The sequence below is a fragment of the Capra hircus genome, chromosome 1 (assembly GCF_001704415.2).
Source record: "Capra hircus breed San Clemente chromosome 1, ASM170441v1, whole genome shotgun sequence".
Classification (NCBI taxonomy): Eukaryota; Metazoa; Chordata; class Mammalia; order Artiodactyla; family Bovidae; genus Capra; species Capra hircus.
Window position 1 is genome coordinate 93,522,983 of NC_030808.1, and position 13,460 is coordinate 93,536,442.

At 37.1% G+C, this 13,460-nt stretch overlaps 1 protein-coding gene across 1 annotated transcript in view; it reads left to right on the top strand.

Annotated features, from left to right (window-relative positions):
* The window catches only part of LOC108636355 (poly(A) polymerase type 3-like), a 53,443-nt gene continuing 40,451 nt past the window's right edge, over positions 469-13,460 (top strand). Inside the window, exon 1 of the mRNA XM_018050230.1 lies at positions 469-639. Within this exon, the coding sequence (XP_017905719.1) occupies positions 469-639 (171 nt within the window). The remainder of the gene's footprint in view (positions 640-13,460) is intronic.

Consider the following 13,460-nt stretch of genomic DNA (forward strand, 5'->3'; position numbering starts at 1 on the left):
TTTGCTTTGTCTCCATCCCTTCATTGTTTCTGGAGTTATTTCTCCACTGATTTCCAGTAGCATATTGGGCACCTACCTACCTGGGGCATTCCTCTTTCGGTATCCTATCATTTTGCCTTTTCATACTCTTCATGGGGTTCTCAAGGCAAGAATACTGAAGGGGTTTGCCATTCCCTTCTCCAGTGGACCACATTCTGTCAGACCTCTCCACCATGACCCGCCCGTCTTGGGTGGCACTGAGTTAGACAAGGCTGTGGTCCTAGTGTTATTAGATTGACTAGTTTTCTGTGATTATGGTTTCAGTGTGTCTGCCCTCTGATGCCCTCTCGCAACACCTACCATCTTACTTGGGTTTCTCTTTCCTTGGACATGGGGTATCTCTTCATGGCTGCTCCAGCAAAGCGCAGCTGCTGCTCCTTACATTGAATGAGGTGTATCTCCTCACTGCCGCCCCTCCTGACCTTGAACATGGAGCAACCCCACGTGCAAGAAGCAGTGGCTTCACGGGTGCAGGAGGGCCGAAAGGAGCTACTCCACATTCTGAAGGTCTTAGACCTAAGATTTCCTACAACTGAATCAGCATTCCTTCCTATCATAGAGGCTACAAAGCTGAAGCATTTTGGTAAAATAAACTCAAAGGTGATTTCCTCCACAAAGTCTTCTATAATTCTTCAGCTGGAAATTATCTCTGACTTATTTAAATAAATACTTTATATGTACTCCTCATATGGTAATTATAGTCTAATTACTATTGTCCTAGGGAGTTGGTGACTCCCTGGTAAAGAATCTGCCTGCCAATGCAAGAGATACAAGCAAGGCAGGTTAAACCCCTGGGTCAGGAAGATCCCCTGGAGGAGGAAATGGCATCCCACTCCAGTATTCTTGCTTGGAGAACTCCTGGCACGTTACAGTCCATGGATTCACGAAGAGTCAGACACGAGTGAGCACACACATCTACTGTCTCTACTTGACTTATTGTTGAAATCAGAGATCTCAGTCTGGTACCCTATGAGCTAAACCCAGTGTGCAAGTGAATTTTGCTTGGCCCAAATATTTGTTTCATATAAAAAATATAAAAATCACTTAAATAATGAATTTTTGGCTTCTCTTGGAAATACTGGGTCCAGATAAAAACAGTAGGCTGGAACTCAGGAGGGGTCACCCCAGATTGCCTCTTAGGCCACTTCACTCATTTGTATTAAGTACTAAGCCCAGGTGGGCGTTTGAATAGAATGCAATACTTAGTCAAAACTTTGGTATTCTTGAGGCAGCATCAGTCTTAATCATCTTCACAGCCTGCAATAGGCATTTGGTAATTTGTAGCTGTTCCTTCTTTCATGTGCCTTTCCACTCCTAATTTGGTTCTCCTTTTACATTTGACTCTGACACCTCCTTTCCAGCAGGTTGCCAACATCCTGGGGCTGAGTGCAACAGCATCATCTGAGGTAATCAGGGTCAGGTTTCTGACTTCTTCCACATACCCCATAATGGAAATTTCTGGGTTTTTGTTTGGTCAGCTCAGATCCTTTCCTCTTTCTTCTGACACTCCCAGCAATCTTTTAGGAACTACTCACCCCCACCCTCAGGCCTTCTGGTTGTCTATCTGACCTCCAGGAACATTCTTTATTTAAGCAAAAATAGTACCTTTTAAAAATTATACACTTTGATTTATTTATAAACATTTATTAAGTTCCTACCATGTATCAGTGGTTTTATCTTTTAACATATTACTTGTGCCAGTTATCTTTTAAATTATTACTTGTTCATCTGATCATTCATTACATCAGTTCAGTTCAGTTCAGTCGCTCAATCATGTCTGACTCCTTGTGACCCCATGAACTGCAGCACGCCAGGCCTCCCTGTCCATCACCAACTCCCAGAGTTCACTCAGTCTCACACCCATCGAGTCGGTGATGCCATCCAGCCATCTCATCCTCTGTTGTCCCATTCTCCTCCTGCCCTCAATCCCTCCCAGCATCAGAGTCTTTTCCAATGAGTCAACTCTTCGCTTGAGGTGGCCAAAGTACTGGAGTTTCAGCTTTAGCATCATTCCTTCCAAAGAAATCCCAGGGCTGATCTCCTTCAGAATGGACTGATTGGATTTCCTTGCATTCCAAGGGACTCTCAAGAGTCTTCTCCAACACCACAGTTCAAAAACATCAATTCTTCGGCACTTAGCTTTCTTCACAGTCCAACTCTCACATCCATACATGACCCCTGGAAAAATCATAGCCTTGACTAGACAGACCTTTGTTGGCAAAGTAATGTCTCTGCTTTTCAATATGCTGTCTAGATTGGTCATAACATTCCTTCCAAGGAGTAAGCGTCTTTTAATTTCATGGCTGCAATCACCATCTGCAGTGATTTTGGAGCCCCCAAAAATAAAGTCTGGTACATATATACACATAAGACCGCTTTCATGGCAAGTTACTATTTCAGTATTGTGCAGCAGTGAGCAATATAAATACAATTTGTTCTCCCATGGAGCATATATTATAGCAGGTGAGAAAAACTTCAGACAAGTAGTTTTGAGCATACTAAGACGCTTCGATCATGACCGACTCTATGAGACTGTGGACTTGGCTCGCCAGGCTCCTCTGTCCTTGGGGATTCTCCAGGCAAGAATACTGAAGTGCGTTGTCATGCCCTCCTCCAGGAGATCTTCCCAACCCAGGGATCGAACCCGTATCTCTTATGTCTCCTGCATGGGCAGGCGGGCTCTTTACCACCAGGTGCCAGCTGGGAAGGCCAAAACATGTAGTCAGTTAAGTCATTATTTAATAATTGTGGTAGATTTAACAACTGAAAAGAATTGAGAGCCAAAAAAGACTTTAAAACAAGAGGATTCTGAATGGTCAGGAAGGCTTCTGAGGAACCAACATTTTCACTGAGCTTTAAAGAATAGGTTCACTGGGTGAAGGAAGATGAGACAGGGTTCAGTGGGTGCAGAAAGTTGTCAGAATGGAAGGAATGGAGAATCTCAAAGTCCTGAGACAGAAAGAAACCTGGAACACGGAAAGGTACTCAGGAGAAGAGTGGCCCACGGTAAAGCTGGAGAGGCAGCAGGGATTATGTTCTGTAGGGCATCTTGGGATGTATCAAACACTTGATCATTACCCTAAGAACTGTAAGATATAATTAAATTGCATTAAATTAAAACAACATAGAGTTTTAAGTAAGGCAGTGACATGATAGATCTCTGTTTTCAAAAGTTCACTTTGGCTGCAATGCAGTGGCTAGATTAATGCAGAGAGTTCACTGAGCATCAACCACTGCAGATTTTAACCCGGGCAAGAAATGTAAGTCACTTGAACTGAGCTTGTAACAATGAGAACTGGAAACAGGCAAATCAAGGAAGATTTGGAAATTAAAACGTATAACTGAGATAAAGAAGATGAAAAAAGACAGATGTTCAGCATATTTTCCTATTTTCTGACTCAAGCAATGGTTGAAGAAGTGCACCATTTACCGAGACAGAACACAAGAGGAAGGCTTGCTATGAAGGAGTGTGTGTGTGTAGTGCGTGTGGGGTGTGTGTGTATGTGGTGTATGAGAGAGGGGAGAAGAAAGGTATACTTTATTTAGTTACAGACATGTTAATCTGGAAACATGTACGAGATATCTCTGAACTGGAAATATCAAGCTGGCTCTTGAATCTCTGAGCCTGCTATTCAGAATTGGTGCCTCATCTGTTTACATCCAGGAGTTACTGGTCTTGAGAAACTCTGACATTAAATGGTCATATTTGAGGAGACAACCCTGCAGGGAATTCTGAAAGAAGAAATGAGAGTGATAGGAAGAAAAGATGAGGAAAAAAGAAAGTAGCCAGTGAGGTCAAATGCTGCTGAGAGATCAAAAATAGAGGACTGAAAGATGTTATTTGATAAAATGTATTTTGGTGCAGAGTTGATGTGAAGCCGGACTGGAGTGGTTTGAAGAGTGAGTGAGAAAAGAAGACAGGGAACGTTGGATGTAAACAGGTCTTTTTTAACCTTGGGCTGTGAATGGCAGCAGACTAGTGTGGAGAATGAATGTGAGGTCAAGAGATTTCAAGGGTCCTCATACTATCGGAACATTTGAACCACAAGATATGCATTTTACAAACTACATTTTTTTCTCTTTTTAGGCTATATTTTGAGTTATTGAAGCTGATGGGAAAAAAAAAGTTTGAAATAAATTTGAGGCAAAGGAAATCGAAACACTATTTCTGGAAATAAAGCACACTTATGAGCTATCAGTTTAAAAGCCTTGGAATAGGTGCCATATGTTTCTTCATGAATTCAACAAGTGCTGTATAAATATGTTCTATATTATGCATGAATAAACAAATACATGGATTATAATTCCCTGTAGTCTCTAGATGATAATTCTGAACTTAAAAGCTTTGCCCATAGTGGTCCAGTGAAACAAAAGCCAAATTAGAAACTGCACTGACCACTGATGGTTGTCAGTATCTTCCGGAAGAGGAATTATCAGTAACTGAAGTCAACTACATTTCTTATAATCAAGACTAATTGGCAGTTTACAACACATATGCACCATTATAGGCCTCCTAATTATTACGTTTCTGATGTTGCTATTTTCCTGTTTTGCTGCCAATTACTCTTGTGTGTTATTTCTTCTCTTCAGTGAGCAAAGGAAACAAATTGTCTTCAATGGGGAATAATAAGTGAAGGAGAAAGAACCCCAGCCAAGACTGCCTTCTAGATACGCATTCAGAATTTCCCATGGTAAGATATCATAAAGTGAAAATTAGCAAGTATCAGATTTACAGTGCTGTTCTATGTAGCACCTTTGGAAATGGCATTAAGTATTTCAGGATAATTAGAGACTGGTAAACCAACAAATTAATAAAGTATCCCCAGGTGGCCTCAAAAAGATAATGTGGTTCCTACAAAGTGACAAGCGTTCCCAGGGAGAACGGCATGCACTAAGAATGTCAGCTTCTGTAACAACTAAGTAGGCCAAATTGATGAACAATCTTAAAATATAAGTGAAAACAAATGGTTTAATTCAAAAAGTAAAATATTTTACACATTATTTTTATGTAAAGCATATTTATAGAAATCTTTCTCATGGGCAATTTTGCTTTTATAAATTATCAGATGACAAGAATAAGCCTTTGCACATTATCTCATGCTGTTCAGTATTTGGCTTGAAGCCCAGGAGAGGGTCATGCCTTTATAATGATGGAAAATGCAACTATAAAACAGCCAAGGAGTTTAGAAAGTGCCACTAAGCAAAGAGAAAATGAGGTTTACTGCTTTGCACACAGTAGGCACTCAGAAAATATTTGCTATTAGATATGTTCTATTCATTGCCAGATTGCTTAATTCTTATATATTTACTTAAGTAGGCTTTAACCAAGATTTTAAGTATCCAAGTTGTGTAAAGGCCTTAATAGCTATGAAACTTCAGGCTAGTCATTTGACGTACTTAAGTGTCAATTCTCTCATTGTAAATAGGGCTATTTTTATAAATATAATATGTACATATAATTATATTATACATACATATAATGTATATATACAAACATCCATATCTTCTTGCATGTTAATTGTGGGGAAAAAAGGAGATACTATACACAAGCTTCATAAATTGTAAAAGGTCTATAAAATTATATATAATTACTAAATATAATGTAATTCATGTATAATTCAGCTTTAGTTTATATAACCACAACAAACAGCAACTCAAATATAAGTAGGCTCTAAGACTTGAAGTGCATTTTAGCTTCTGCTGCTAACCTGCTCACGGCTTCCTCTAAATGTTTTAACATGAAACCTCTCTGTGAAGGTCATGTAAAAACTTATAAGTACTGCCAGAGGAGAGGATGTAGATTAAAATTCAGTGATGTGTGGCATTTGCTATTTCTCTTTCCCAGTTGTTCTACACTTAGTATTTATACTCTGTACCAAATTATTAATATCCCTCCTGCAGGTGACTTATTTCACAGAAAAAACAAAAACACCATATATTTTTCAGTATAAAGAATAAACTTAAATATTTGGCAACACACACTATACTTGAAACATAGGTGGGCACATGAAAAAAATATTAGCTAGAAAAGCTTATAGCCCTCTTGTGAAAAACCAAGAATTGTAGTAACATCAGAGTAGTAGTTCATATTCCCTGGAAGCATTTATTAAATACACGACTTGACATGGCACAAACCTCAAATCAACTTAATTTGTGTCATTTAAGAGTTCACACACAAATAGAGGTATCACATCTCATTGAAATTACCCCCTTTAGACCTGCAGATTTATTTATATACTTTAAGAGATTTTGAGACATAAGATCCTCTCCTCCCAAGTCTCTAGGAAAATTGCCAAGAACAAGCTTAATGTTTATGGTTAAAAAAATTAATAATCACTTCTGAACACTGAAGAACAGAAATCCACTATTGATAACAGAGTTTGATTCCTGTCAAAATGAACTACTTATCACTGAAAAAGTTTCAACTTGCAAAAATATTTGTAGAAAAATTATTACAGTATGAGTTTAAAGTCATTAAGTATCTGGCAACCTCAAAGTCTAGGTCATGACAGGTATTATCAAACCAAGAATTAATGAAAGGATACAATGGTGCCATCTGTCATGGACTTGCAAACTGGGGGTACTCAGACTCACCACCTTATTATTACAGGGCTATGACTCTACTAAGGCGTGAGGGTGCCCTGGGCAGTTGTTGTTGTTCAGTCACTAAGACATATCCAACTCTTTGCGACCCCATGGACTGCAGCAGGCCAGGCTCTCCTAAGACATGAGGGAGCCATTTGGAACTCTTCCAATCAATAGTCCTTAAGGATTGTTCAGCATTTAATTAATGAGCCAGGGGGAAGCCAACTTTCTTCTGATAAAAATTGTATATCTATTCTTTACACTAATTTGAGAATTTTTTTCTGTGCACTTAACATAAAAAACCAATATTTTAAAAATTGTCTTCCATTCACGTTTTTTTCACATCTCTCAAAGCTGGAAAATATCTAACGTTGAAAATCACTAATTATAGTGGTAAAATAAATAGCAAATAGTAAATGGAACTATTGTCATATGATAAAGGAAAGCTTCTAAGTGAGAGAAGTAGGTGGGGAAAGTCCCCTCCAATTCTGGACTTTGGGTTTTGTTTTTAGTTGCTTGTTTATTTTTAATATTTTCTAGGGTCTTACAAAATAATTATTACTAGACTTCTGAAGTCATCTTATTTCCTTTTCACAACTCTGAAATATCTAATTGGAAGAGTTAAACCTGGAGGACATCAGCTGAGAAGTTGGGTACATACTCAAGATTATCACTGAAACAGATATTATCTTTGGTGTCCACCCCAAATCAAGCTTTGTAATTGATGTTGGAATAAAGAAGAACCTCCATGAAACTCACAGGACAGCAAGAAAATAAGAACCTTTATGACACTCACAGTATAGCAACAAATAGAGACAAGGAAAGAACATAAATAAGGCTTTCTGAGGGAACAATGACAAAGTCAGAAAACAAAAATCCTTTATCCAGAGAAAATGTATTTAATGGAGAACAGTGCCCTCACAGCACTATATAACTTTCTTTTTCTGCTGTTTTGGAAGTACTTGGTACTCTTTACTAAAAGAGATGAAAAAACAAAAAAAGAAAAGATGAGAAAAAGAAAAAAAAAAAGAAACTGCTGGTAGAGTAACAGAAGCCCCAGGACATCAAAATCTCAGTGTGGATTAGGAAGGGATTTAGTAATTAATAAAGATTAAAAGACATCTAGTTAAAACAAGAAATCGTGTTTCTTTAACTCTTACTCTACTTAAGTATATATCCTGTTTAAACATGAATAATATTAATAGCTATATCAATCTATTTTTACCTATTCTCACAAAGAAAAATCTTTTATTCTTTCCTCTGCCAGCCACATTTATGTTCATATTTCAAACTCACAATCAAAACATCTCTGTTAATTGGGATGAGATAACATCCGAATGGCTAGTCTGTCCCTGACTGAAGAATCCACATAGCTAATCTCTCCACTGCTCACAATTTCAATGTATCACAGATTTTTCAATGTTTGGTTAAAAGTATTCATTTATTTGATATCTATCACCTAATTGGTTCCAACCTTCAGGAAAATAGAGAAAAATAAAATTTAGTACATGTGTATATATCTTCAGTTTAGTCCTGTTCACCTGCAGTATATGCTGCCTTCTTGATGAGTATAAATTTCAACACTTTGTATGCTTACATAAAATTACATTTTTATTGGTATCAAATGGGAAAGTATTTATTGATCTAAACTTTATCTGTCCCCAGTATCCCAGAATACTCTGGAAGTCTGCTATTGAAACTTCTTGAACGAGCAGGCAATATTTTAAAGCCCGTAATACAGAAACCCAGGCCCACCCAAGACTTTAGAACCAAAACTTTCTTGTGACAGAATCTTCAGTTAATTTACATGTACACTAAAATTTATGAAAAACTGTTCTAAGAACTTTGTGAGTATTGTTACAGATGAGCACTTAGCAAGATATTTTACAACTGTTTCAATTGCCAGGTTAAGATAACTACTGAGGGACTGCAAGCAGTGACAGTTATGGGCTAAAAAAATAAAATAATATTACAATTTCAATAAAGTAGGAAGTTTAGTTTAGCTCAAATTTTGTGTTAAATCAAAATTTACTACACAGCATGACAAAAAATTTTAAGTGAAGGTATACCTAATTATAGACTACTTAAATAGTTGATAGCAATTCAGTTTAGTAATTTGCTCTTTATTGCAAAGTATTTAGTTAAGGACTGGACAGTGGTAAAGATGAGGGATGAAAGAGTACATATCCTACACAAGCAAAGACAGGAACTACATCTTTGCATCTAGATACTCAGAACAATACAGACACACCATAGGCGATCAATAAAGGACTCATTAATGAACACAGAATGACAAACATATGGTCTCTATTCTCAAAGAGAGAGAACAGAATCGTTTTAGGAAGAAACATAAGAAGAGACATGAAAATATAAAAATCCAAGTATAATTGGTGGCACAAAATCCATGGAAGTTGAGAGGAGATGAAAACAAAAGCATAGATAGATCTGTCTACTAAAAAAAAAAGTCTAGAATTGTGAACTTTGAAATTGGAGGGAAGCAATTAATTTTACAGCGAGAATCTGCAACATGGAGAAATAACAAAATGGCAGAAAGGTAATTAATTAAGTAATGAAAACAAACTTTATTGGAATTCATTGTAAATTAGGAGGGAAAGTATGGTGAGGAGAAAAAAGGAAAAGGCAAAAGAGAAAGAGTAAAAATAAGTAGGGCTGAACCAACACCAAACTGTGACAAGGAAAGACATTTAAAAGGAAAGATAGGGTACACGTACAGCTGTCATAAATAATGTAGGTACTACAAAAAGAAGGGATACAATATTTCTTAATTGCTATCCAGAGATAAGGAAAAGCCTGCCATAGGATCCAGGAAAAGTTAATTATATACTCAAGTTAAATGGCAGGCAAAATATATACTCTGTAACTAAGAAAATGTGCCTGGGTGTTTTGTAACAAGTATAAAGAAAAAGAAGTGGATGTAAAATCAACTAAAATCTCAATCACTGCTTTACACCAAAGATGGCTGTTCTAACAATAATAGAGTGGAGTTAGGTTCAATATAGAATTCTTTTTATCCAGAAGATCATGCAATACCTTTGTAATTAAATTATCTACTGATGGCATAGACATAAAACATCTATGAAGACAAAAAACCATCATCAACCCACTGATCTACCAACAGTCTCAGAAGCAAGGCACAATTTTAAATTCTATATCAGATATAAAGAAAGTAGAGCCTGTGGCAGGGTCTCAATCCTTGGGTCATTTCTGGCTAGGTAACTATAAAAGAAATTATGACTGCACTTCGCTGATAATAAATATATCCAGATAATGATTCTCCTCATTGTTCAGTTGCCAGAAAGGCAATGCCAAAGAATGCTCAAACTACTGCACAATTGCACTCATCTCACACCCTAAAAAGTAATGCTCAAAATTCTCCAAGCCAGGCTTCAGCAATATGTGAACCGTGAACTTCCACATGTTCAAGATGGTTTTAGAAAAGGCAGAGGAACCACATATCAAATTGCCAACATCTGCTGGATCATTGAAAAAGCAAGAGAGTTCCAGAAAAATATCTATTTCTGCTTTATTGACTATGCCAAAGCCTTTGACCGTGTGGGTCACAATAAATTGTGGAAAATTCTGAAAGAGATGGGAATACAATACCACCTGACTTGCCTCGTGAGAAACCTGTATGCAGGTCAGGAAAAAACAGTTAGAACTGGACATGGAACAACAGACTGGTTCCAAATAGGAAAAGGAGTACGTCAAGGCTGTATACTGTCACCCTGCTTATTTAACTTCTATGCAGAGTACATCATTAGAAACGCTGGGCTGGATGAAGCAAAGCTGTAATCAAGACTTCTGGGAGAAATATCAATAAATTTAGATATGCAGATGATACCACCCTTATGGCAGAAAGTGAAGAAGAACTAAAGAGCCTCTTGATGAAAGTGAAAGAGGAGAGTGTTGGCTTAAAGCTCAACATTCAGAAAACGAAGATCATGGCATCTGGTCCATCACTTCATGGGAAATAGATGGGAAAACAGTGTCAGACTTTATTTTTTGGGGCTCCAAAATCACTGCAGATGGTGATTGCAGCCATGAAATTAAAAGACGCTTACTCCTTGGAAGGAAAGTTATGACCAACCTAGATAGCATATTAAAAAACAGAGACATTACTTTGTCAACAAATGTCCGAGTGGTCAAGGCTATGGTTTTTCCAGTGGTCATGTATGGATGTGAGAGTTGGACTATAAAGAGGGCTGAAGGGCAGAAGAATTGATGCTTTTGAACTGTGGTGTTGGAGAAGACTCTTGAGAGTCCCTTGGACTGCAAGGAGATCCAACCAGTCCATCCTAAGGGAAACCAGTCCTGGGTGTTCATTGGAAGGACTGATGTTGAAGCTGAAACTCCAGCATTTTGATCACCTGATGAGAAGAGCTGACTCATTTGAGAAGACTGATGTTGGGAAAGAGTGACAGCAGGAGGAGAAGGGGATGACAGAGGATGACGTGGTTAGACTGAATGGACATGCTGCTGCTGCTGCTGCTAAGTTTCTTCAGTCATGTCTGACTCTGTGTGACCCCCCAGATGGCAGCCAACCAGACTCCCCCATCCCTGGGATTCTCCTGGCAAGAACATTGGAGTGGATTGCCATTTCCTTCTCCAATGCATGAAAGTGAAAAGTGAAAGTGAAGTCGCTCACTCGTGTCTGACTCTTCGCAACCCCATGGACTGCAGCGCACCAGGCTTCTCTGTCCATGAGATTCTCCAGGCAAGAACACTGGAGTGGGGTGCCATCAGTTTGGGTAAATTCCAGAAGTTGGTGATGGACAGGGAGGCCTGGCATGCTGCGGTTCATGGGGTCGCAAAGAGTGACACGACTGAGCGACTGAACTGAACTGAACCTGGGTATTAGTTAAGAAAATAGTTTTCTCTGCATTCAAAGAGAAAACTTTCAAATAAAATCCATAATGGTGGCTTCCATTAGTTCACATAATAATCACATAGTAAACATTACTTTTATTATGATTATTATTAATATATCTGAAGATGACTGAAGACGATGTCTCTGATTATAAGTTTAGAGTTCGTATTTGCAAGAATGAGATGAAGATGGCTGGGTATGGGTGTTATATATAGGATAGATTTATTAAGGAGAAAGTAAAATAAAACAAACATATACAAATCCTCCTTACTAAGTGAGACGGAAGTCTACTTCTAAATCCACATGGATTTCTTCCAATTTATAGCATAAAAACATTAAAAAAAGATATGTTAAACAACAAAAGTTGAAAGTTTAAAACAGTTTATTAGCAAAACCCCCAAGGGCAAAATAAGAGTTTTCAAACCTATTACAGAAAAAGAAGAAAAGATAATTTTAAAAAGAAAGAGGTAATATATAAAACCAATAATACAAATTAGAAAAATTTTAATGATTATTATAATAGTAATAAAATGGTTAATAATATAGAACTGAAGTTTTATGGAAAACACTATAAAATAAATAAACATTATATAAATTAAGCACAAAATAATATAAAGTATTTTGAAATTTTAAAACACACAAGTTTTTAAAAGGCAGAAATTTTAAAAAATACCCAGCAGAAGTTCCGTTATGTTTTCCACTCTAGGCTTGAGGCCCTTGGTTAAAAAAGAACAAAAAACTAATAGCCCATCAAAGAAGAAAGAAAAAATAACACAGAAATTTGAGCTGGAGCCCAAAAAAGTTTTAGTTCTATCCAAGCAAGTAAGTCAATAAAAACAAAAATAATAAACTTCAAAGGATTATAATAAAGCTCAAAGACTACAATGTAACATTCACAATGTACAGTATATATCTAAAACGGCTCAGCCTATGAAAGACCAAGAAACACAAACTATTCTCAAGAAAATAATGAAGGCCAATGCTCCAATGATCTTGAGGCTGAAATCAGCAGAATTTAATGAAGTCATTCTCACCATGCACAAAGTAAATATATTCAAATAAAATCAAAGAATTCTCAGAAAAAAAGCAACTACTGAAGATAACTAATAAAATATGGAATTGAAAATAAAATATTTGAAATAAAATAATTCATTGCATAGTACCCTGGAGACAACAGAGAAAAGAACAGGAAAATCTGAAGATAAAATAACAGGAGTTATACAATCTGAAAAACAGAAAGAAAAATATTTTTAAACAGAGAGCTTTATGGACCTCAGGGATGATATCTAAAGGTCTAGTATACATAGAAGAGTCTTGAAAGGACTGAAGGACAAACAAGGGGCACAAAATATAACAAGAGTTGATGGCCAAACACTGCACAATTTAGTAAAAGATATAAATTTACCTACTAAAGAAGTTTACAAACAATACGTAGGATATATACGAAAAACAAAAACACAACTAGGCACATAACAATACAAATTATAAACCAAACCTACAAAGATAAACAAAAAATCTTGAAAGCAGATACAGAAAAAGGACATATTATGTTCAAGTCAGTTTTCATTCCAGTCCCAGAGAAAGGCAATGCCAAAGAATCTTCAAACTACCTTACAATTGTGCTCATCTCACATTAGCAAAGTAATGCTCAAAATTCTCCAAGCTAGGCTTCAACAGTACGTGAACCAAGAATCTCCAGATGTTCAAGCTGGATTTAGAAAATGAAGAGGAACCAGAGATCAAACTGTCAACATCCACTGGATCATAGAAAAAGCAAGTGAATTCCAGAAAAACATATATGTCTGCTTCATTGACTACGCAAAAGCCTGACTGTGTGGATCACAAGAAACTATGGAAAATTCTTAAAGAGATGGGAATACCAGACCACCTGACCTGCCTCCGGAGAAATCTGTATGCAGGTCAAGAAGCAACAGTTAGAACCAGACAT